General features: G+C 37.5%; 2 protein-coding genes across 5 annotated transcripts in view; both read left to right on the top strand.

Annotated features, from left to right (window-relative positions):
* Nucleotides 1-6,438, top strand: part of rhpn2 (rhophilin, Rho GTPase binding protein 2) — a 28,301-nt gene extending 21,863 nt beyond the window's left edge. For both annotated transcript variants that reach the window (XM_079810936.1, XM_079810935.1), the window contains exons 13-15: nt 2,131-2,277; nt 4,203-4,361; nt 4,693-6,438. In XM_079810936.1, the coding sequence (XP_079667062.1) occupies nt 2,131-2,277; nt 4,203-4,361; nt 4,693-4,935 (549 nt within the window). In that variant the 3' untranslated portion in view covers nt 4,936-6,438. The remainder of the gene's footprint in view (nt 1-2,130; nt 2,278-4,202; nt 4,362-4,692) is intronic.
* Nucleotides 6,439-8,521: 2,083 nt separating this feature from the next.
* Nucleotides 8,522-25,578, top strand: part of cep89 (centrosomal protein 89) — a 102,009-nt gene continuing 84,952 nt past the window's right edge. For 2 of the 3 annotated variants that reach the window (XM_079801356.1, XM_079801357.1), the window contains exons 1-8: nt 8,549-8,835; nt 9,053-9,159; nt 9,366-9,521; nt 10,934-11,129; nt 11,440-11,515; nt 11,717-11,751; nt 12,537-12,594; nt 21,905-22,018. In XM_079801356.1, coding sequence (XP_079657482.1) covers nt 8,743-8,835; nt 9,053-9,159; nt 9,366-9,521; nt 10,934-11,129; nt 11,440-11,515; nt 11,717-11,751; nt 12,537-12,594; nt 21,905-22,018 — 835 coding nt within the window. In that variant the 5' untranslated portion in view covers nt 8,549-8,742. Of the gene's footprint in view, nt 8,836-9,052; nt 9,160-9,365; nt 9,522-10,933; nt 11,130-11,439; nt 11,516-11,716; nt 11,752-12,536; nt 12,595-21,904; nt 22,019-25,578 lie in introns of all 3 variants that reach the window. The other variant, XM_079801358.1, reaches the window with a different exon arrangement.

Genomic DNA, 25,578 nt, shown 5'->3' with positions numbered 1-25,578 from the left:
GAGCATGTGTGCTGTTGAACAGACCCATGTTGATTGACCTGTACACACTGGCCAAACAGACCATAACCTCGCCAATCCAAGGTTTCAATTTCTTTTGTAAAACCAAAATACCATAACCAGTTGGGGATGACGCAGAGCTGTATTTTTTTATTTTTTTTGGGGGAATCTGTTTGGTCAGTCTGTAGAGAATGATACTCACAGTACTAATATGAATAACCCTGGTTTGAACATTAATTTCTGAGTGTTATTACATGTTCAGTCTATGACTCTATGAAACTTAAGTTCCATTTTAAAGTGATTTCTTTTTAACTTGGTTCCCCCTTAAACATTAGTTTTAAGTTTGTGTGATTGTCAAAATGTATGTCTCTGTGTAAAGAGTTTTGTTATAGATGGCTGCAGTGATTTGTAGGCCAATCCAGAAGTTAGCATCACTCTGATTCTCTCAACAAAATCCAGTTGGATTTTTACATTGTATTTTAGATTATTGCAGAAAATAAGCTCTGTGACCAACAAATGTTTCTGATTCTTAAACATTTATTCAAGATAATCTTCACAAATGAACACAACTTTTATGATGCCTAAATACAATCAGCAGAAGTAAAAAGCTAAAGGAACTACACTGTGTTCTCATGACTTCAACATCACCACAAAGCTTCTGAAAACCCTTTAAATCTTTATTTAAAGTCTACAAGTTGGAAAGTTTGAGTTAGAATAGTTTGCAGCCGTGCGAGTATAAACACAAGGCTGTAAAAGTGGACTAGCGAGTAGATGAGTTTTCCTGTTCATGCAATGATGTTTCATAATCCCCAACAACCTCTATAGTCCCATTTAGGTACTTGTTAGCAACCTCATTTTTCAAGACGCGTAAAAGCTTAGAAAAAAAATCACTAGGGGTGTATTAATGATGTATGTCATAGAATAAAACATTAAAATATTTTGAGCTTGTATTAACCACTGACCTTATTTCAGACATTTGAACAAAAGTTAATTTAAAAAACCCATTAGATTTTATTAACCATTTCTGTGTTTTCATTGGGTTTTTAATTAGGCTTTTTTCTTCATCATGACATCAGGATAATAAATCAAAGTGAATTTTAAGAATTAAAAACATGCTCATCATAGAATTCATAATTCATTAAATATTAACCAATGTATTCATGTATTTTCTCATTAATTAAAATATTTTTAAAAACTAGCGTAATTTCATTGACCCGTTTGAGTTTGATTTCTGTTAAACCTCAAGTCTGATCATTTTGACTCTAGAATCTTAAGAATTGTAAATCTGCTGTACAGAACTGGAACATTCGAGAACCACAGTGACGTATATATTCCGTTCCCTCTGGCTGCGGGGAGCAGGGTAATTCAGGTGAAGGAGGCAGAGTTTATGATGTGGTTAGTTTTATGGAAGCATATATTTGAGTTTTACCACCTTCAGATGTCTGAGTGACCTTCAGAGAGTTCAAAGAACCACTGCTGTGATCCTGTAACAGTTGCTATGGGCACTTTTAAATGAACCCTCTCTTGAAATTTCATTTCCGTAAAACATGGGGAGGTCAGTTTAACGTATAAGCTTTGCAAGTCCTTAATCAAGTCAAATGACCTTTCTTAGGAAGGGGTCAACCATATGCTGCACATGCCTTTAACCAGTGGTTAAACCAGTGGTTCTGGACCTTTTCTGACCATTTTGACTCTCTTTTCTTAGAAAGGCCCTCCTATCTAAGCTAATACAATATGTACCTCTAGTAGTTCTGTTGTAATAAAATCAAATAAGGTCAAAAATATTTATAACATGCATCTTTCTTTTAGTGTTTTTTAATCATTACAGTTAAGTTTTACAGTTTTTTGTGGACCCTCTGGTTGAACCACTGCCTTAAACGCTTCAACCTGACCATCACCTCAGATGGCGGTGCTCATGATGATATTAAATAAACTTTCTACACCATATGAGCTAACACATTCGCATATACTGTGTGAAGTCAGTGTGCCAGTAAGCCAAATGTTTGGATGGTGAGCAGGTTGGATTTACAGCCAAGGACAACCAGGGTGGCAGGCTAAATTTAAAAACACCCTGTGTGTCTTTGAATTAGGTGAGTTGCTATAGTGATTCTCTGTTGTATTTGTGTTGTGCAGGGTCCTTTGTCAGTGTTCTCAGCCAAGCAGAGATGGTCAGCTCCACGCACCGTCCGGCTGAGACTACAGGAAAGAGACCTCGGATTCACTCTGAAGGGTGATGCACCCGTTCAGATACAGTCACTCGATCCCCTTTGTCCTGCATCGGTGAGTGTTCACTCACAGACACAAACACAATAAGGGTGTTTTCACACTTGGTCCTTTTCAGAGGTCTGAACGTGGTTCACTTGATTTTTTTTTTGGCCCATATGTGAACACTCCTCAGTCCCCTTAAAAGTGAACCGAACCAAGACAATCTCGGGCAGTGGTCTGAGGTTCGCTTTTAGCTAATGGTACATGTTCACAATGTGTGCCCATTGTGAACATAAATCAGTCCAGGCTCACTTGATTTATTTGTTTAAATTATAATTTTTTTATTTCCATTCGCCAATTCCAATGTAGTTTGGTCATCAAATGCCTCCATGCCTCTGTAAGCGAGACGTGACTGCGTGCCTTGCCACTTTAAAAAAAATTATAAATATGATTTACGAGCGCACACACCTAAAGTGCATGCCCATATGGAAACCCAGCTGTCACAGCGGTAAATTCTCTTTATCTTCTTATTGTGTTTAAAGTGTCAAAAACACACAAGGATCACATAAACCGTTGGTTTTGTCTCAAGTGAATGTAAACATTTGGGAAAGAAATCGTGTATGTGTGTCAGTATATTGGATCTGTGCATTACTGTAGTTCTTAATGTGACAGCAGCCTAACATAATGATCAGAAGACTCTGTATACGTTTTATGCATACAGTGAAGAATATACCGTTTTATTTTTTCATTTGATTATTCCATATCTTATTTGAATGCTGCTTTTAGGTATACCACGTGTACCTGTAAAATTTAGAGCAGTTTATTTCATTTGAATTCTTCTTTTATTGTATTTGTCCTATTGTTTTTTTTTTTCTATGCTGATGTTATCATTGCCTTCTGCAACAACAAAAAACACGATTCAAGGAAAACTATTCAAAATATTTTTTTTTACAGAGGTGGATGTGTGATATAGTGATATAAGCTCATTCACCAACAATTGTAGCTGTGTCGTTTTACAAAATAATAATTAATTATAATCATAATCTTTACAAACCGATATCTTAGTTAGTGAGGCACATACAATGTAAGTGAACGGGATTAAATTTTGAAGGCCAGAGGGGTCAGCCATCAAACACTGAACTGGAGTAGATCCAAAAAGCAACAGTATGAACAGGTCTGAGACCACTTTCTAACTTAAGTGGGGAAAAAGTCCTCTTTCAGGGACAGGGATAGTGTGAACGTAAAGAAAACTGGGTCCTTTTTCACTTGGTTCACCTCTTGATCCACTTAAAGCAGTCTGAGTTTGGTTATTTTAAAGAGGACTCAAGTGTGAAAACACCCTAATGCTTTTTCACCTGCTATGCGGAACACAAAATATGTTTTGAAGAACCGTTTTTGTCTATATAATGACAGTCAATGGTGTTCAAAACAATAGTGGGACCTCACTGTCTAAAACTGTATGGACATAAAGATACTGAAACATTTGTGTTCCTTGTGTTGTAAACTTATCCCTCCCCCTCCATTTTATTGCAAATAAATATTTAATACTGTGTCGCCTTAATGAGATGAGCAAACAGAAACAGACAAGTCGTGACATTTATCATAAAAGAACTTCTTACGGTTTCAATGAATCGTCCTTTTATACATGTGAAATTGTGAATGTCCTTGAAGCTGAGGGTAGATTTAATCTTTGACCACAGCAATTGAATGAAAACAAAACGCACATATATCCACGCCCACTGCACCTGTTTTTGACCATATGCGTCTCGAGCTGTCTCAAGCAGCTGTGTGTCTCCCACAAATAACTCCCTTTTATTTTGTTGGTGCACATGAACGAGTCCTCTCAGAGCTCATCTCTATGGTAACAGCAGTGTGGTCGTGCCGATAAACTCATACCATAAATATCTGAAGTGTCAAAGCGCCACTCTTGCAGGACGTGATTTACTTCTCTGACCTTCTTTCTTTCTTTCTTTCTCTCTCCACTATCTCTTCATCACCAGGCTGAGGGACTGAGAGAGGGAGATTACATTGTTGCTGTGGGCGACACAGAGTGTAAATGGATGGGAGTGAGTGATGTAATGAAGCTTTTAAAGGATGTGGATGAGGAGGGCGTCGACATCAGAGTGGTCAGCATGATGGATAGCAGCAGCCAGCCAATGGTAATTGCTTTTTTTCTCAAGGTTTTCTTTGCCAACCATTATCTGATTGGTTGAGGAATTGTATTTAATAGTATTTATTTAGATGCACTAATATTAACAATATAGTTATGAATCTAAATACTTACACTACTGTTCAAAAGGGGTAAGTACGATTTTTTTTAAAAAGAGAGAGAATACATTTCTTCATCAAGGATGAATGACATTTATCACATGTGGCAGTAAAGACACTTGTAATATCACAAAATATTTCTTTCAAATAAATGCTATTTTATTCAGATCAAGGTTTGTTGGGGGTTTAATTGCTTCTCTCTTTCTCTATTTATCTCTGAAGCCCACCAAGAGTGCTACATACTGTGGTGGTCTGCCGAAGACCTACTCCATGATCTGCCTGGCATACGATGAGGATGATAAGAACCCGAAGTCTCGGAAGGTAGCAAAAAAACCATCATTCCTCAGCTGGGGTCTTAAGAACAAGAAGAGCAACAGCACGCTGAGTCTCCCTACCGCAGATTACAATGGACCCTGGAACAGACCTACCTATCCCAACTCATGTAATGAAAGCGCCCTCTACTAAACACACAAAACTGGATTTATACGTATGCTGATAGTGTAAAAGCACACTATATTACAAGGAGAGAATTTTAGAGAGATTTTAATAAATGACAGATGGAAAATAAAATGTACATTTTGCACAGAACTATAAACACAAGTGTAAGCTATACTTTTATTCCTTCATTAGTCTGGTTGTCTAGAAAATCGCACCAATAAATTAAAGGTGAAGGATTATGTGTTTTAACAAATCAGTAGATAAAAACACGACGTGTGTGCTGCTTGAAGTATTTGATTACTTTTTTATACTATTGTTTTATTATTGTTGTATTGAATGGCTAAATGGTGTTATGAAGGATTTTTTTTTCTTTTCTTTTTGGGAAAAATCCACATTAGTGGCATAGACAGGCATCCTATTCATATTAAAATGAGGGCTGGTAGATTGGCAGGTTTTTTTTGAGCCTGTAGCTTACAGACAGACCAACCACAGCCTTTCTGTGATGATCTTGCATCATCGAAACAATGTCAATCACTGTAGAAGAACAGAATGTAGGAGAGGATGGTGAATAGCTTTTGCCCATGGAATGTCTATTACAAACAGTAATATGATTTGGTGGAACTCAAGTATTTAAGTACTGAAGCGAAATACTATGATAGGACTCTATTGCCAAATTCAAGCAAGAAGGATGGAAAATATAGCAGTGAATAAAAATGCCGTTCTTTTTTTTTTAACCTTTGTTTCCATGTGTTTTACCTGGCACTTTTTCAGTGTTGGAATATTTCACTGTCTACAAAGTAGATTTTTATGCACATTTGATAATCAAATAATTTATATGCAAAATAAAGAGAAAAAATATCTATATAAAGTAAACATGTATTCATTTTAAGTATTGGAATTATTTAGGTTTTGTATCGTGAAACTGTAGCCTGAATCTTTTTTGGCAACATATCTTTCTGTTACTTGGTGTATGTTCTTCTGTTTATATGGTATAGCTCAAAAGGTACAGATGGCATGTGTTTTTTGTCTTTCTGACAATATTTATCTTTTCATTTATTTGTAAAAAACACTGCCTCTCAGAATCCTAGAAAGTCTTTAAAATGCCTTACAACAGTCTACACTGACAAAATCGTATTTTAACTGTGGGCCTCCGCTCCTTGCTTGTAAATACTTTATTGTTGTTAATGAATGTATCCTTACCATTTATGTCTCTGCTAGTGCCACATTTGGAATTATAATGACAAACACTGTCCTGAGAGGATGTTGATATTGTAAGTTGACATATTAATGATTCTTTGAACGTTAATGTTCATAGACCTTTTCTTTAGGGTTAGCCAGTATCTGCATCAAGGCCCTAAATTTTAGCTTGGTTACAAATGTTACCATTAGTTGCTCTTGTGTCTACAATTTATGTATATTACCAATGGGATACTTCTGAGGTAATGTCTGGACTATGAGGAAATCTATATTGTTGCCTACTTTTATGTTGTATATGTAAATCTTGATCTAAATAAAATGTGGGGTCAAAGCTGTGGCTGTTTTTATTGTGTAAGAGGTTACTGTGATTACTGACTTTGTAATCAGCCCAACCATGCCTATTCTGGTTAAAAGTAACAATTGTGTAATGAAGTGGAATACAGGTCGTGTGTTGACCGTTTGTTTCAGTTTTTCCCAAATTCATCCTTATTTTTCCAAATAGTGTTTTTTTTTTAAGAACAAAAACACAGTATGAATGGAGCAGGCTTTGTATATTATGACATGACTATGGGTTAGTCCACAACCAGTCATCTACTACCCACTTCTCCTTTGAGAATTGTAAAATATATATTTCAAAGCCTTGTGGCCCTCTGACTCACATGTGCAACTCAATTTAAAGGCATGGCAGAATGGAGTCATCTCGCCATTAGAAAATTAAAATGCAGTAATACCATAATAATATAATGATCGATTGACCTCTATTACTCTGTAGAACATATAACCTCAGTAAATAAAGAGAAAGAGGAAAAGCATCATTCATGTTGTGCTCTGTGCGCATGTGAATCTGGGCAGTGAAAATGGTGTGGTGGACTAATGGATTTTAAATCACTCACAGACTGGGGAATTTGATGGTGTGGCTTTGGTTAGGTTATTAGAGAGACTGCTTACCAACGCCAGCAGTGATGATGTCACAGTGGTTAAGTGCGTCTGTGTGTGTAAGAGAAAGATAGAGAAAATGTCTCTGCATCTTCTACAGCTGGAGAACATTAAAATCAGAAATACAGTGACTCAGGACTTACTCAACAATTGCTTTCATTCAAAAACTGGAGTTTTACTGGAATCATTTACATATCCCGAGTCTGCTTTTAACGGGAACACTTTCCACCAGAGTGATTTCTAACAGTATGACTCGCCCACTTTATCCTCTTCAGCAGTCTTGTAAAAAAAAAAGGGAGCATACATTTAAGCCACTTACAAATGGAGTCAAATTGATGCATACTTATTGAAATGAATACTAGTACAACAAAAATATTTGTAATGACAACTTAAATTCTTTTCTTTAAATGAAAACAACATGGAACTGTTTAACGCCATTACACAGACTTTATCTAGTGAATGTATTTGTGTCAATACTGTCATTTGAAGATTAGATAGTTAAGTATAGAATGTTTCACTCCAGCTGGGCTGACTCCACAGATATACAATAGGATTAAAAACGGTTAAACCTCTAGATGTGGCAGTAATACTGACCTCTTTACTGCTTTCAGTACATTTTCTGTGGATTTATGCTAAATAAATAGGCTAATACTAGTTAGCAGTATAGAATATGGATTGATTAAGTAAAAAGAAAGCATGGAAGAATTGTGGAACACACTTGTAGCATTTCATAATGTTAGCTACAACTTTGTAACATATTCTGCTGTTAGTTGATAAATGGTGTTCATTTTAGAGCTACGATTTTAGGTTATGCATATTTCACAAAATCCCCTGCAAATCTATAAGTGTTTAGGAAAGTGATGTAGTGGTGTTGTTGCCTTTAGTGTTTTTGGTGAAAATTACATTTAACTGTGGCCTTTAACTCCATTGCACCCTCAGAGAAAAGTATGTGTGGGGTTTAATTTTAGAAACTGTCAAATAATGTTGGGTCAGCTTTGATCTATAGACCTAAGCTGCACAACAAGAAGGTGAAAGATGACGTCTTTAAAAATAGTTCTTCATATTTTCAAATATACATTAATACTGTAATGTGGTGATTCTGAGGACACAACGCCTGGTTGAAAGTCAAAACAACATTTTATACATTAGCATTGCACAATAATGCAGACAACTATAAAGCATCTATTATTTTTTCTCAAACACCTTTCCTGTGCAGATGAGCCTTCACGTGCTCTCGGAATGATCGTAAATACGAGATTTCCTAGGTAAAAATTTCCCATTTCGAAACTTGCATGCGATGAGCTCGTAATTACGACTTCAGAAGTGGAAATTATCAAATTTCCGATAGCACGTGAAGGCAGCAAGAGACTTCACAGTTGAGAGGTCAAGACTTCCCTCTGCTGGAGAACTGCCGCACTCACACGTGGCACGACGCCGTTGCTAAGAGGATTAAAAAGCAACGCTGATTGGTTAAGCGAGCACGCTCAAACCAATAGGAAGAGTTGTTATATTTCAAGGTTTTTCATGGAAAGCGTCTAGTTACGTGAAGTTGAGTTGAATCCAGTAAGATTTCCATGAAAAAATAGTCGTTTATATAAAAAAATAACCTATAAAACTGTCAGTTATGAGCTATAAAACATAGCTTTGCCACGCCGATAGTTCTGGAAAGACCAGTACTGGCCGCGGTTTTCATAAATCTTAATGTCAAATCTCTCACCGAAGCGAGGAAGTTTGTTGAGGACCATGTCATCCAAATTCAACTTCAGCTTCAGGAGAAAAGAGAAGAGAGAATTTGTAAGTCTTCTATTGCTGAAATATAACTAACATAAGCTACATTTTGTGGTTAACTGTGGCTAAGGCCGTGTTACTAAGCAACCTATAAAAAGATACAGTCATTCAGAACTTCGTATTTATTTTCTTACCAATGGTAGGTTACTGGATTGCTTTAACGTGTATCCTGTAATGTAGTTGTGTAGTAACTTTTGTAATCTTGTTTGTTGTGGTTGTTTAGCGGAATATATCTCATGGCTTGATCCCTGCTGCCACCATTGCCCCCAGACCTGCTGTTCCCCGCACTCCTCCCCCACGAAGCCCCAACCCCTCTCCAGAGAGACCCAGGTATACCCACATACCATATCCCAATCCATTCATATCACTTTGGTCCCCCTCCATCATTTTACACATCTCTCAATGCATATATGTTCTTGAGGGTCCTTTAATTCACTCATCATTAGCCATAATCTTTTTATCGAACGTTATTTTTCCAATATCTTTACACTTTTTTTAATCTGTAAATGTTCTAATCTCTCTGATAATTGTCACAGGTCTGCCTTGGCAGCTGCCATTTTGTCTTCCTCCCTGACGGGCCGTACTGTTGCCATTCCTCCTCCACGCCAAAGATCTTACTCTGAGAGTGATTGTTCACGGGAAGACAGCCAAACTGGCTTTGAGCTCTGCGCTGCCACAGCACTTTATACCAGGTAATATAGTACATAATTTCATCGACCTAAATCAGGGATTCCTGAACTTTTTTTTGTCAGCAGATTTTGAGTTAATATTTGAACTTAACAACACATCTGCATGTTCATGGTTCTCTGATGTCAGAGCTCACATGGCATGCAGGTAAACAAATACTATAATTTTTTTAAAGTGTTTTATTTGGATTACTTTTATTTAAAGGGTTAGTTCACCCAAAAATGGAAATTCTGTCATTAATTACCCTCATGTCGCTCCAAACCCATAAGACCTTTGTTCATCTTCAGACACAAAATTAAGGTATTTTTGATGAAATCTGAGAGCTTTCTGAAACTCCATCAAGTGACAGAATGGATAAAAAACCTTGGGAGAAACCAGGCTCAGTTCTCCTCTGGCCAACGAACGAACAGTGTATGATTATGATTCAGGCAGCATTACAGGTCAGAAGTCAGATTGGATTGGAACATTCAGAATATTTATCCAGTTCCATCTGGTTGAAGATCGGTGTCCTCGTGGCGATGTGGAGACGGATTTGTTGAGGACCAGTGCCACTGGCTGTCGTGTCGATGAGGCCTTCACAGGGGAGAGTCTAGTTGACACAATCTTTGCTGACACTTTAGAGATGCGTTGTGGTCGTGTCTAGGTGCAGGTCCACCATCTGATCTGGATACGGCCCGGATCCTGCTGACTACAGTAAACCTCGGGATAAACAGAGAGACTAATATTAGCGTAGATGCCATTCTTCTTATGATGTAACAAGTACATCGGGTGATATAGGAAGTGTTCCCGGTTCCGGCTGACCTAGTTTATGCAGCCTAACAATCATTTAACTGATTTGAAAATCAAGTGAAATTGATAATGTTCTATGTGTATGCCAGGTTAAAGAGATGTGTTTTTAGTCTAGATTTAAACTGAGTGAGTCTGCTTCTCGAGCAGAGTGTGTCACACAAAGCTATGACTTCTGTGGTGCTTTATCCTCATTTTTCAAAAAGTCCTCAAGTTTGAAAGCGACTAGTATAGTTTTCTGTAATTTTTCCTATTGTGTTCCATGGAAGAAAGAATGTCACACACAGTGTTGAACGACATAAGGCTGAGTTTCATTTTTGGGGGAACTAATACTTTAAATGAGTCTGAAAGCACAATCATCAATAATATAAAGGAATGACTTCTAATCAGGATAACACAGCAGGCCACATTGATTGTAACTGTATAGACGTCATTGGTTCAGCAGGGGAAAAAGTAGTTTGCTTGCAGATTTAGTCTTTAATCTGATTGCACTCTTTGATAGGATGTGTAACAGGTTGCTTAATGGTTTAAGCAGCAATAGCTTGTCATCACATTTTATGCAATTTAAATATGTGGACTTTGATTTCTTAAGCAAGACACATGTAATAATGAATTTTCTTTCTCTCTTTAGGGACAGATGGTCTGATTCAATGAGAGAAAGACCCCCTGTGCCTTCCCCAAGACATACTGGTGACGATGAAGGGGATGACAGTGATGAGGTGGAGGGACTAGAGAGAGATGAAGATCATGTGTATCAGTCCCTTGAGAGGCAGAGCATAGCTGATGACCTAAATGTTGTTTATGCCGTGCCAATAAAACACAGGAAGGTACAGTCTTGTGTCTGTGTTTGTTTGATTGGTTCTGTATGTGGGGGGCTTTGTCCTGTTATGCATTTGATTAATTTACTAATATTCACCATGAGGTGGAGCTGTTGATTTATTCAAAGCCTGATCTAAATCAAAACCTAGTCTGAGATCATAAAGAGATATGAGTTAAAATCTTATTCAATATATATTTATATCGGATATATATTTATAGTTTGTGATGTTTAACCACTGTTTACAGCAGCATTTATATTGATGATAATATGCATATAATATTTATAAAGTTGACTGACTGAATTAATCTTTCTTTCAGGACGGGACCAATTCAGATGTTGATGAAGAGACAGAAGACTCTGCATTCGATATTGTGTCTCCCCTACAGACTGAAGGTTTGGAATAACAAAGATTGTTTTCATAAGAAAGTGTATAGTCTCTTATAGCAAGGCTTTGTTTATTTGATAAAAAGTACAAATTGGTATTATTGTGAAATATGTGAAATATGTATATATATACATCTTACTCTCATCACACTTCATTGACTTTGAAAGCGCTGGCTTGATGGCTATTATTAATAACATTTTGTATTTTAGAGGAAATTGGGGTTCAGGAAGGAGCAGCTCAAATGGTAAGAGAACCTCTCATCAGATCATCTATAATAAGAAGTTAATTCAGGGTTCAAAGCTAATTTTCTAAAGCTGTTGTAGGAATGTCAATTATGTTGAACCCTGGAGTGGTCTTTCTCTGGACTAAAGGTCATTCTGCCCCAGGGCTCAACAAATTCTCTAAAGACAGAGGGGAAAAATGAGACTGGCATAAAAGGAGAGGTTAAAGGAACCATTAGAAAGCTCAAGACAGAGGTTGTTATCAGTGAAAGAGTGTGAATGAAAATCAGGCAGGATGAGAGAGAGAGAGTAGGTAGGTGTTTAGACTTTGTGGGAAGGTGAACATAAGAGAGAGCTTATTAATAATCTCAGCTATTTCTGACACAAGAGGCTATCACAACCATTCTGATTCACTATTCAGTAAGTGGCTCTCTGATCTGACAGCTAATACATCCATGTATTCACATACACACACATACACCGCAATTAGGCCACGTGAACCTCTGCTTTGTTAATGTGCAAAATAGACACACGTACACACACGCACCCTGACCAGCCACTTTACTGTCTTATAACTCCATGTTGTCAGATCAGAATGCTACCATTCCTGTAGGTGCTTGCCTTGGAGACCTTTACAAGATCTCTAATCTCAACTCTTAATGTGGAAAATTGCTCATTAGTAGAGTTTAACTGCCTCTATTGAGCAAGCACACTGCACTTTTCACTATTAGATATACTCAGTCTGTGGTCTTTGATATTCTGCAGTAAGAACCCTTTAATCAGTAAGAACTTCCCTCTGTCTCCATAGCAGCCGTCATTGCTACGACAACCGAGATCGGTCTCTCGTGGGAGCATGGCATCTCCAGGTACTTCCCCTCTCTGCCATACATTATCCATCACAACAGCTGAACTCCACAGCAAACCCCTCCTCAGTAAATCATGTGCAATGTCACCTGTGCTCATTTCAAAATCGTTTTGTCAGTCCATGTGAAATGTGTCCCCTTTTAGGAATCCTCAAAGCTTTGAAAGAAAAGCACAATTTCAGGTTCATTTTGAGAGAGCAAATTAAGGACATTGTGAACATCTTAGTGATGTCAAATTTATTCAAGCACAGCTTTCAAGACTGGAGACAAATGAGGTGGTTACTGTGTGATACATTTGTGAGAGATAATAATAATAAAAAAGGTAGTAATGCCTCTGCCAATTTAACAAATGTCTTCTCATTCAGCTTCTCTCATGGGCTTATTGTTGTCAGCAATGAAATATGAGAGAGATAAGGCTAACTATAATGACTATGCGGACAGAGACTGGAATTACTTCGACATTTGTCTTGATATATTCCCTGCTTCTCCTCTTCCTCCACTGCATTAATTTTGTTTCTTTCTATTGTCCTTAGTGGTGACAGTAAAGAGTTTTTTTTTAAGCCACTCATAAAGAACTTGTTATTGCTGAAGGAAATTGCTATTAGTTATTTAGGAATCGTTTTAAATATACGTATACTTTATGATGTGTTGGAAACAGGATTATTAGCTGTAAAACACATTAACTGTGCATTACCTGCCAAATACAAGATATGCCAAATTTGGTCTTTTAGCAGTCAATTATTTTTGTTGTAAGCCAGTAATTGGAACTGTTCATTTTGACCAAAAAAGAACATACAATGCAACTGACGAACACTCTGAAGGTGTGTAGGATATACACTTTTGCATCATGTCTTTTGCATCAGTTTTCTTTGATCCGTTCGTGCTTTGACATTTGTTTCAACTGTAAAAAACGATTTACTCAGGTATTTTTAAAGAAGTACAATTTAACCGTGGAACTTTCTTGGTTCACTGTTAACCCACTTTTTTTTTTAGTTTCACTCGAGAGGTGGCAGATGAAAAGCATACCAGCATTAGTCTAGCCTAGAGGATTGCAGGAAGGATGGATTTACCCTCTGAAATAGAGCATGAAACAGCAGGTCTGGGCAGTTGCTGCAAAGTGATCAATGGACAACTGCCAAGCTTTTTATGCACCAGCACACAACGGCTCTGTGTCATCTTTAACAGCAACAGAGACTTCAGTGAGGGAAGAACTTTGCTGGAGGATGAGATGAGGATGACCTTGAGGTCTAATCTAGTGCTGAGATGTCCGAAACGCAGACAATATCTTGTCCGTGTTTGTGGTTTTAGAGACAGAAGGCACAGACAGATCAAGGAGAATTAAACTTTAGATTAGAAGGAGAGCAAGGATGATATAGCTCCATTAGGAGTCACAATAAAGAGTTTTTAGCTCAATATGCGATTTTAAGCCTTGTGAGAGCCAAGCAAAATGTTTGACATGATGTAATCTGGCATGTACTGCAGTCTTTCTTATAATTTGCATCTCCAATGAGATCTAAATTGTTGGTTTTAATATTGTACAGGATTGAGTCCCTGGTTAGTGAAGATTTTTTTTTTTTTTTGTCATTTACTCGTATCCCCTCATGTTGTTGACCTTGTGACTTTCCTTCATGGAAATGAAAAAGATTTTCATTTCTTTTATTCATGCAATTTCAGGATCAGAGTGAAACGGAACTGTCCGATTTGTAAATTAATCAGTTTAGTTCAGTATTGTGACACACTGTCCTGGTAACGTAATTATCATAATCAGGAGAGTCTGCGGATATCCGCGCACAATTTTTGTGACCACAACGACTTTGCGCATACAACAGCGCATGTGCGAGTGACTTCAATGAGGTATTTATATTGAAAACAAAATCCACTAGATGGTCTTTCCACCCACGCGGCCAAAGGAGTATACTTTGTAAAGCTCACGCACGCGGCCGTTTGTGAGACGGAGCAGAATGGGACAAATTAAGTACCAGCGTGAAATGGGAGTGACTTTCCTTTGGAAAAATAAATCAGTTTCCCCTCAATCGGGCACTGACACAGCGATACAGATCTTTGCCCAAGCTTTAAATACGCGCTACTGTGGTCTCTAGGTAGACCACAGTTCTGGCCGAGTTTGCAGAATCTGCCTGGGACAGCAGGTCCTTGCTTAGGGAATGTCCTTAACAGCAATGTCATGATGCTTGTGTACCATGTCTTCGCTGGCCAGCAAGAAGACACCAAAATCAGTGACAGACCGTTCTGCATACAGCAGAGTCCTGGGCTATACATGCGACAGGACATCCACCCCCAGCAGGGCTCTCCTGTCCATAATCAAGATAACAGTTGGTGGCGCGTTTTCTGCAGACGCAAGATTCAAAACAGTCCTGTCGAAAACCGACCCCAGATCTGCCCCACTATTAAAGGGTGCCCCATATCAAGATCGTCCGTGCCAACAAACAGAACCCCCGAGCTTCTCTGTATCAGGGTAGGCCACTCAACCAACAAACTTTGTAGCCGCTCTCCAATACAGATCAATGCAAAGGCCATCACTTCTACTTCCACTCACCACCTCTGGGGAGCCATGATCTACCCTGCTTGAAAAAATAATCGCCCGCATCCATCGAGATTTATCGCATTTATCGCCCGCATCCATCGAGACAGAATCATCCCCTCAACAATCAAAGTTTTGCTCAGACTCAGGGCAGCTAGAGGAACTTTGTCGTGAACACTAGGCCGACACTCTTCTGCCTCCACACGATCGTCCCAACTCTCCATGGCCTCCAAAGACGGCGATCACCACATCTGGATTAGCACGAAGACAGGAGTGAACTGGGTTAGGCCGCTGCCCTGCTGAGCACGCTCTACATGCCGCTTCAGTATGGAACGATTGAGCTGCTGGCAGTGCACACATGCTTTGGGGTTGGAGAGATACAGCCTAGCGTGAACAATTCCAAACACACTGGACTGGCTCATGAGTACACCATAAACACCCACATGCTATAGGACAGGGGCGAGAACTTATGTTCAGATATTTCTCATGGAAAAGTTTATTAGCCATTTGTTAGTTGTGCTAAACTCAAGCTAAAAACTTATTTTATGCCTTTGCCTTCAACAAGAGTCACCACTGTTAGTGTGACTGTGGTGTGTTTCAACATTTTGTTTGAGAAAAGCTTATTAGCCCTTCGTTAGCAAAGCTAAACTTGTGCTAAAAGCTTCCTGTCTCTGCCATAGTTTCGACAAGAATCACTACAATGGGCTTTTCTTCTTGCAAAAATGTGGTGTGATGGTGTTCTAGCAGCACGGTGAAGAGCTGAAGAACAAAGGGGAATGACGCATGCGTGGCCCCGCCCACGTCGTCATGCGTCATTGGCCTTTCAGGCATGAATAAAGGTGTTTTCAGCAGATTTCGCAAGAGCGCGATATCCCATAGTCATGTGTTGTACCAAGTAAACTGACTGAATGGGAACTATTCATTTAGATTCATTTACAGACTGATTATCATAAATTCTTTAATGAATGTGCCAATGAGAGCTAGATTGAATGTTACAATTTTAGTGAATAACAACTTAAATTTTGTGGTTATTATATGACTTTATAAGACTTGGGAAATTGTGATCAAACCCAGATGAATCACTTTTCTGATACGTTAGGGTGTTTTATCTTTGAAAGCGCTAGACCCCATTACTTTTAATTGTATATAAAATTATCTCAACATTCTTCAAAATTTCTTCATGAAAGAATGTACTGTATTGTTTCAGTGTGGCCACTTTTATGAGCCGTAAGAATGATGCGCCGTAATGGATTAGCGCTTGCCCTCCGACCTCAGTGCTATGTGATCGGCCTAAGGAAAAAACATTATCCCCTGGATCAGATAGGTAATGCAGGTCAAACACCTGTGTTTATGACATGCCAGCATCTGGCACTGTAAATAAATAGGTCAGAAATCAGTCATAGTGAAATCTACTAAATGAGATCTTCAGGTTATTTCTATGGTAACTATGCCATAAAGGGTTTATTCCTGAATGTGACCAGTGTTTACAATAATGTAAATACAAAAAAATAAAAATTTAAATAGTGTTTTCTTTAAAAGACAAGATTTAGTCTTCAAAAAGCCTTTTTTCAAAAGGTACATCTTGAAAAGGGTGGGGGGTCATCTTATAATCAGGGTCATCTTGTATTCGGAATAATACAGTAATACAGGTTTAGAGCAGGGTTAGATGAGGGTAATTTATTCATGTCTGAGTGAATTCCTTCAACAGAAAATGACCTTGTGATTGAGAAACTTGTCAACATCCGTAGGTCATTGAAAGTAGGTTTTGAAGTCCTCAGCAATGAGTGAGGATGTAAGAGGGTAAGCAGTGGATATCTGAAGGATGGAGAAAGATTTAAATGATTTGAATCTGTCTGTGAATGGGTGATAGGAAGGTGTGAGACTGAGGGTGTGAGTTTCAGAAGTAATCCGACAAATAAAGGGTATGAGAGCAAGCGTAAGGGAGTAGCAACTGATACAATATGAGGTTGGTTGCCAGTCGTGTGTTTTTTGGGAGACAAGTGGATATGAAAGATTAATGGTACAAGGAGATGTTGAAGTAAACTGGACTCGAGAACTGGAATGTTTTATAGCTATTGCTAAATAATAGAAGAACACCCTCTTTAGAAAAGGCTAAGGAGTTGGCTAAGATTGTTTTTAGCTTATTAAAGGGGATCTATTATGCCCCTTTTTCCAAGATGTAATATTAGTCTCAAGTGTCCCCAGAATGTGTCTGTGAAGTTTCAGCTCAAAATACCCTACAGATAATTTATTATGTTGAAAACGCACTGTTTTTGTGTGTCTCTTTAAATGCAAATTAGCTGCTTCTCCCGCCCCGTTTCCAGAATAGGGTGGAACTGGAACCTTTACATCTCTGCTTCAGATAACTATGCCAATAAGAAATCAGGAGAAGGAATATGAATTTCAAAGGAAAAAAATAAGTTGAGATTACTGTGCGTTTTTGTGTTCCCTGAAGAGAGCAGATGCATTGATACTTGAAACCACGATCAGCAATGCAGTGATTGGCTGGCGGCAACACAGCAACGTAATGACATCATATAAATCATAAAAAAAGACACCTGACAAAAAACTTGACGAATTTCTGGACCTTTATAAGGAAACAGCCAAGCAACCAAAACGTCATAAAAGTTATAATAGATAAATGAAATGTGCACTGTTAAAAAAACATGATTCCCATTTATTTATATTCACAATTTCTAGTATTTGTACAGCCTTTACATTTTTATTTAAATGTTGTAGCAATCCATTATCTTTGAAGGAGATTTGTCACGTGACAGCATTAAAGTTTCTTAAAGCTACACTGTGTAACTTTTTTAGTTTATTCTTAGCTAAAAACACTTAGTTCTTTCAAAAATATATGTGCTCATTAATGTATATTCACTTCTATCAAGTAATAAAGTATTCTCGTAAGTTTATAATATGCCATTGAAAATACATACGGTAGGGGTTCGAATGCAGGTCGCCATGTTGCCCCTCCATCTTGAAAGTACATTAGCCAAAGATGGACATATCTTTTCGCGTTTTAACACTCGATGGCACCGTGTCGAATGTGGACGAGGTCGAACTGGAAGCCATGTTAATCTTGGACTAAATCGGCCACCGTAGGAGTTAAAACGAAATCGGAATTGAGAAGAAACTAATATTCACTGGATGGTCATATACCTTGTCACCGCTATATGGGGGAAAATATCACACAGTGTAGCTTTAAGGGTCAAGATCAAGTTATCTTCATCTCCTGCACTGCATCAAGCCATTGCCATATTATCTGTAACAACTTAAATTAATGCACGGCTCAGAGGAACTGTACAGCATGTGTGTAAGACTCCAATAAAATCATAAACTAATTATTCCAACACGAATAAATCTCTCAATCAGTAAAACTGACTGTGTACTATTATAGACTACACAACATTATAATATTATTTTAAAATTCAGTTTTATATTATTATTATTATTTTTAATTATTATTGCCCCTGGTTCGGTAAGAAACTCTTGTAATAAAGTAGCAGTGGCTGGGACACATTTTAAGTATCAACGCTGCTTGCAATTATGCAATATAATCCTGTTTACATTTAAAGGGTTAGTTCACCCAAAAATGAAAATTCTGTCATTAATTCCTTACCCTCATGTCGTTGGACACCCGTCAGACCTCTGTTCATCTTCGGAACACAAATGAAGATATTTTAGTTGAAATCCGATGGCTCAGAAAGGCCTCCATTGGCACAATGCACTTTACACTCTCAAGACCCATAAAAGGTACTAAAGACGTTGTTACAAAGTCCATCTCACTAGTGGTTCTACAATAACTTTATGAAGCGACGAGAACAGTTTTTTTGCGCAAAAAAACCCTAAATAACGACTTATATAGTGATGACCGATTTCAAAACACTGCATCATGAAGCTTCGAAGCGTTATGAATCAGTGAGTCGATTCATGATTCGGAATCGCGTGTTAAACCTCCAAACTGCTGAAATCATGTGACTTTGGCGATCCAAACCGCTGAATCGACTCACTGATTCATAACGCTTCGAAGCTTCATGATGCTATGTTTTGAAATCTGTTAAAATATTAATTACGAAGCTTAAAATATTAATTACGACTAAATCCTACTACTACTACTACTACCTACGACTACATTTTGTGAGGATTAAAAGTTTGGGGGAAAAAAAATTTATGCACTTACTTTACGATGCAATCATTAATAATTAGATCAATTTGAAGTTGTTTAAATAAAGGAATGTTTCCAGCCCATAGGCAATTATTTGAAAATAACTGGTTTTAAAATAGCATGATTTAGTGCAATGATAGGATAGCATTATACTGTAGACAAAAATGGGCTGTTAATCATAATAAATATAATGCAAAATTAACATTTATTTTAAAAATAACATTTAAAGAAGTCTGATTATTCCTCTGGCAGCAACTTGAGCTGTGTGCTGCTTTTTAATCTCATGACTGGCAGCACCGGCAGTGCTGACAATAGCGTCTCTCAGATAATGTTAGGCTACACATTAAAGGGAAAGATGACATACATGGTAGGGTATCATCCAAGTCTAATTACACCGTTTTAAATATTTATATTTATTTTTTATATGAATATACTGAACTAAATTAGTTTAATTTACTTCTCAAAACTGGCCGTCTATTCACAATAATGCAGGCTGAAATTTGTTTATGCTACTAATCAGAGCTGGATGTGATGACACTCAGACTGTGATAAAGGCCTATAGGGCTTTTCACACAGCACTTAACCCCAGGTTATCATCATTCTAAACCCCACTTCTAACCCTGTGTAAAGAAGGAACATGTCACACTTATAATTTAATCCGAGGCTATGAAACCCTGCTCCGGAGCATGGTTAGAACCACTTTTGCGGTGCTAACTCTTCATTGTGGTGACAAGCGCGTGCAGTGTGAAACAAATCAGCGTTAGAATGTTATGGATAGATGCTTAGCAATACACAGCCAATTGCAAGCCTCTTATTCACGTGTTGTGTATAGTCACTGAAACACAGCATGTTGTAAAAACAGTAGGCTATGTTTCATAGACCATTTTATTCTTACCTTTTATAGTCCTAAAAGTCCAAGTATAAAGTCAGTATAAAATTGAGGTTATAGTTGGCAATGTATAATATGAGGATGCGCAATGCTAGAGCCTTTTAATAAGCAGGACAGGTCATGTGTTGTTCATCCAATCAATGACACTGACAATGCACATATGCAAATAAGAATGTTAACCCAGGGTTTTAGGAATGTACAGTGTGAAAAGGTAGTTTATTAACAAAGGATTAGTTGTTAACCCCGGGTAAATTATGAGCAATGTGAAACAAGATAACCCAGGATTCCATTCACCCAGGGTTTAGAATGACCCAGGGTTAACTATTGTGAAAAGTGTGAAAAGCCCTTATCTGTGAACAGGCTATTATATTTCTGTTCAGTAAATATATGAATATGCATGAGAATTCCTTGACCCAAAAATAAAAAATTGACACTACCGTCCAGACTGCCAGAGCATTTAATAGCAGCATTCAAGGAAGAAATGTATTCTTATTAAAGCTATTAAAGTAGCCTATTCAGTCAAGAGCAGTGAGTTATTTTTCTGTTTTTCTTCTATTGTTTGATTCATATTAACAGCATATTTAGCAGTAAGTACTGTATGTTACGCTGCTTTCAGTTTAATACACAAATATACGCATGCAATTTCTTTCCCTGCTGTTTATGTTCAGAGACATAAGCGACTGTGTTTATCTGAACTTTGTGTGTGTTTTACTTAACCTTGTGTGTATTTAACAGTTTAAGTGCAATAAGACATGAAAGAGAACTTAGTTTAATACACATGGGACACGCCATCTGACATCCAGCTTTCTGTGCGCACGCTTTGGATGTGTGCACTCAGAAAACCATATATCAGAAGTTTAGACTTTATATGGCTTTAAAACACATGCAGATATTAAACTTTCATGATGATGAAGAACTGCAATGTCACTCGAGTGTGACCGCAATAGAGATGATAATCAAAACCAAACAGATGTTTTAGTTTTTGGCAGAGTACAGGCTCAGCCCTCTTCATTTAAAGACATATGCACGAAAACACAAAAAACGGCATGTTTTTCCTTCCACTCAAAAATGGGCATTTACAACATGGTATAATAAATCTATAATAAATCTGTGGGGTATTTTGAGCTGAAACATCACAGAAACATCACAGAAACATTTTTGGGGACACCTGAGACTAAAAATACAAAAAGGGGCATAATAGATCCTCCTTTTTTTTCTTTCAAATAAATGCTGTTCTTTTGAACTTTATATTCATCAAAAATATGAATATTTTTACTGTTTGGAATATTTATAATAACAAGACATTTTTCTTGAGCACCAAATCAGCATATTATAATGATTTCTGAAGGATCATATGACACTGACGACTGGAGTAATGATGTTGAAAATTCAGCTTTGCCATCACAGGAAAAATAGTTATTTTAAATTGGACGGTCTTTACTGTATTTTTGATCAAATAAATGCATCCTTAGTGAGCATAAGTGACTTCTCTAAACTTAGCGATCCCAAACTTTTGAATGATAGTGTATATAGAATTAATTTTTTATTTAGATAATGGTCTGCCTACATTCACTGTAAGAACAACTCATTTACTCATTCACTTGTGATTACTCCCTTAATCACTCTCGAATTCTCTTGTACAATGACTAATTTATTTGCCCAATCAATTTATCACTCATTTATTAAAAGTTTTTTTTTTTCATATTGTTCTTATCAGAGCTTAATGATGACTGGAGCGCTCAGTCTCACAGATCACTGAATACTTCAAAAAGGAAGACCTCACGGATGAAGGCGAGTCCAGTGAGAGGGAAAGAGAGAGACATCAGTCCAGGTGAGGGGCTTGAACTCTACTCTTTGACATCTGACATTTCCTGCTCTTTTCTCCTTCTAATTAATCATTTTGCAGCTAAAATCTCCTTAATCATGGTAAAGTTACTGTAATGCATGGTCCAAATTGGCTAAATTGAATGTTTGATAAATGATTAAGGCCTGGTTTCACAGACAGGGCTTAGATTAAACCAGTATTAGGCCTTAGTTCAACTAGGACATTTAAGTAGTTTTTATAAACGTGCTTTAGAAAAAAACTTTACTGGTGCATCTTGGAACAAAACAATGACACAAACATATTTTAAGATATGTCAGTGCAAGTTGCTTTCAGTTGAAACAGCTCAAACATGCATTTTAGTATGGGACTAGGTTTAAAGGGATAGTTCACCCAAAAATGAAAATTAGCCCATGTTTTTCTCACCATCAAGCCATCCTAGGTGTATATGACTTCTTTCAGATGAATACAATCAGAGTGCTGTATGTAAGATTTTCACTTTACTAAAGCATAAAAATACCATAAAATGTTTGTAGATATTTAGGAAATATGCTAAATTCACCTACTTGTTTCTCAGAAAACAATGCTACTGTTTTTGTTTTGGTCTGTGCGAAACCACACGCTGCCAGTTTACCCAATAGTATTTCGACACCTCAGGTGGCCAGATGGCCGAAAACACAGTGTATTACTGCCATGGAAGCCAGCAAACAAAACGGGTCAGAGATCGCCGATTCTACCCGACCTAAAAAGCCTTGGCATCCATCTAAAAATCTCTATGAATGAGAGCATATTAAAACTCGGATAAATCAACTCATCAACTTGCACTGTGGCTTTCATTGTCAATTGCGCTCGCTCCTGTTGCGTGTGCTTAAGCTGGCAACTAGGGTTGGGTACCGAAATCCGGTTCCAATATGGCACCGGTACTTATATAACCGGTATGTACCGGACCGAATCAGAACGCAGATTTCGGTTCCTCATTTCGGTGCCAAAATTCAAACGTGCTTTCGCGCTTTGGCTGAGCCAGAGACAGACGCTCAGCGCTGGTCACATCACAACTCATGACAACTATTCAGTGTTTTCAACGACATCATGTTTATTTCAGGTTTCAGACATTTAAATGTTCATAAGTAGGCTACTAGCAAAAAACACACACTGATGTCTATGAAAGCGGCAATGACAATCCTTTCAGACGGTTATAATTTGACTAACGTTACGTGTTTTATTCACATCAGATAAATGCACATTATATAGTAACTATATAGTTTACTCTATTCTTCTTCCAGTTCACTGGTCACTTACTTTCATGTATTTCGTGAGACGAGAATGATCTCAAGTGTTGTAACGTTAAATCCGACAGATCCGATTCTGAGGCGCAAACTAACATGGCGCCGCCCATTGCGCTTCATAGATCAACTAACACACATTCACTCACACATTTGAACATCAGATAGTTCGTGACACAGTTAAGAAGTTTGTGAATATTTTGAATAAAAAGAAAAAACGAAATAAACCCGATACAGCTGAGCTGTCAGCGCCATTGCGGCTGCTGTGTCATGTGAGAAACATGACACGTCACCATGGAAACATTAAGGCGATGCGTTCAAAAATATTTAGCCAGAGAATATGATCATATTTCAAAATAAAGCTGAAGCTCGAAGCTGGTTTGTAGCAGAGCAAGAACACAGACGACTGCTGTTATTACTGTAACTGTTTAGAGTTATATTAGGCTTGTTGTAGTTGGGTGGCTTAGGTTTTACTGTGAATTTGTAAATATGTCAATTATAATTTGTAAATAAGTAAATTGTGTTTTGTATTTATTTATATTCATACATTTAAGTATACATTAAACTTTTAATAAATGGTTCAATTTAAATAATAAATAAATAAATAAAAAGCCATTTAATGTCATCCACCTCGTTTGGTGGCCTTTAAAAAAAAAAAAAGTATCGGTTCAGGCACCGTTTAGGCACCGGAACCGTTTTAAAAGTATCGGTTTGGCACCGGAATCGAAAAAAACCCAAACGATACCCAACCCTACTGGCAACCCACGTGAGCATTGAGTCTGAGGAAGAGGAGGCAGGAGAAAACAATCTCCAATATTTTGAATTTGGACTGCAGTACCTATTTCGACCACTAGCTGTCAATCCTACATACCGCACCTTTAAATAATGTTCTGGCTCTTCCAAGCTTTATAATGGCAGTGAATAGAGGATGATATTTTGAAGCCCAAAAAGTGCCTCAAAAAAAAAAAAAAGAAATAACTAGCTTCTGGCAGACAGCCTACGCAAGTTGACATGCACCAAAAGAGAAACCCTTGATGCGATGTAGGAGTAGTGTAAGCTTTGACGCCTCTCGCAGTTCAAACAAATAGGGCTGGGCAACATTCTCAAGCTCCTCTTCTTTTATATCGAAATCCTCTAACATTTCTCTTTCGAAATTCTAATTTTAATCTTCTAATTCGTGATCTGTGTTTTGTTTTGCTCTATTCTCTGCACTTCCGTGTTTGTAAATATGCCATTCGTCAGATCAGGGGTTACTCTTTCAGCGTAAATCGATGCGTACGGCCGTCTGTCGGAAGATAGTTTGGTACACAAACGCATCGCTTCACTTCTGAAGTCCTTTATTAACCCCCCCGGAGCCATGTGGATATCTTTTATAATGGATGGATGCACTTTTTTGGGCTTCAAAATATCATCCTCAACTGGCTGTCATTATAAAGCTTGGATGAGCCAGGACATTATTTAATATATCTCCAATTGTTTTCATCTGAAAGAAGAAAGTCACATACACCTAGGATGGCTTGAGGGTGAGTAAATCATGGGGTGATTTTCAGTTTTCGGTGAACTATCCCTTTAAGTCTTGAAACTGGGGGTAAATGTATTACTGGCTATTTCTTCTGACTATGAGTCTTTGAACCAGAATCATCCCGTTGGTTTTGCCGTGAGAAAAATTCCAGGTAAAGACTAGAGCACAAAAGACTAATGAAAGAAATAATGAACTAGATCTCATTAGATGTATAAATTATTTAATAATAATTTATTATTAAAGCTTGCCTGTTTCCAATTTATTGTTTATGCTGCTTATTTTCATGAAGATATAGGATCACACAGTGTGTATTTTATTCATTGCTAATGTGATTAGGCTGACATTAAGTTCAGCTAGACTAATTGAATGAATGTATTGAGTAATCTCAACAGACTATATAGCGCCAGACTCATGAATGTGATTTAGGATTAAACAGATGGTCATAAACATGTTGCACTATTTGCACATCAAGTGGAATTATTAGGCTATAGTCAGTCTTAGAAAGAAAATCTGAAAATCAGTCTCATCTTCACATAATCTTATCTTCTCTTTCTTTTTTCTTCTGTCACGTTTTCATTTCTTTGTCTATCCTGTCAATCTTCCCTCTGTCCTGTCTTTGCATTTTGTGCTGTTGTTGGTGGTGTGTTACATTTGTGCTGTGTTTTATTGTTTTACTGTGTCTTGCTTTATACTTTGCTTTTTGTCTGTCATATTCTCATGTAATGTATTTGCATTTCTGTTCTGTGGTTTCTATTTTGTGTTTG

The sequence above is a fragment of the Gobio gobio genome, assembly GCF_949357685.1.
Source record: "Gobio gobio genome assembly, chromosome: 2".
Taxonomy (NCBI): Eukaryota; Metazoa; Chordata; class Actinopteri; order Cypriniformes; family Gobionidae; genus Gobio; species Gobio gobio.
This window is presented reverse-complemented; position numbering and strand designations above follow the sequence as displayed.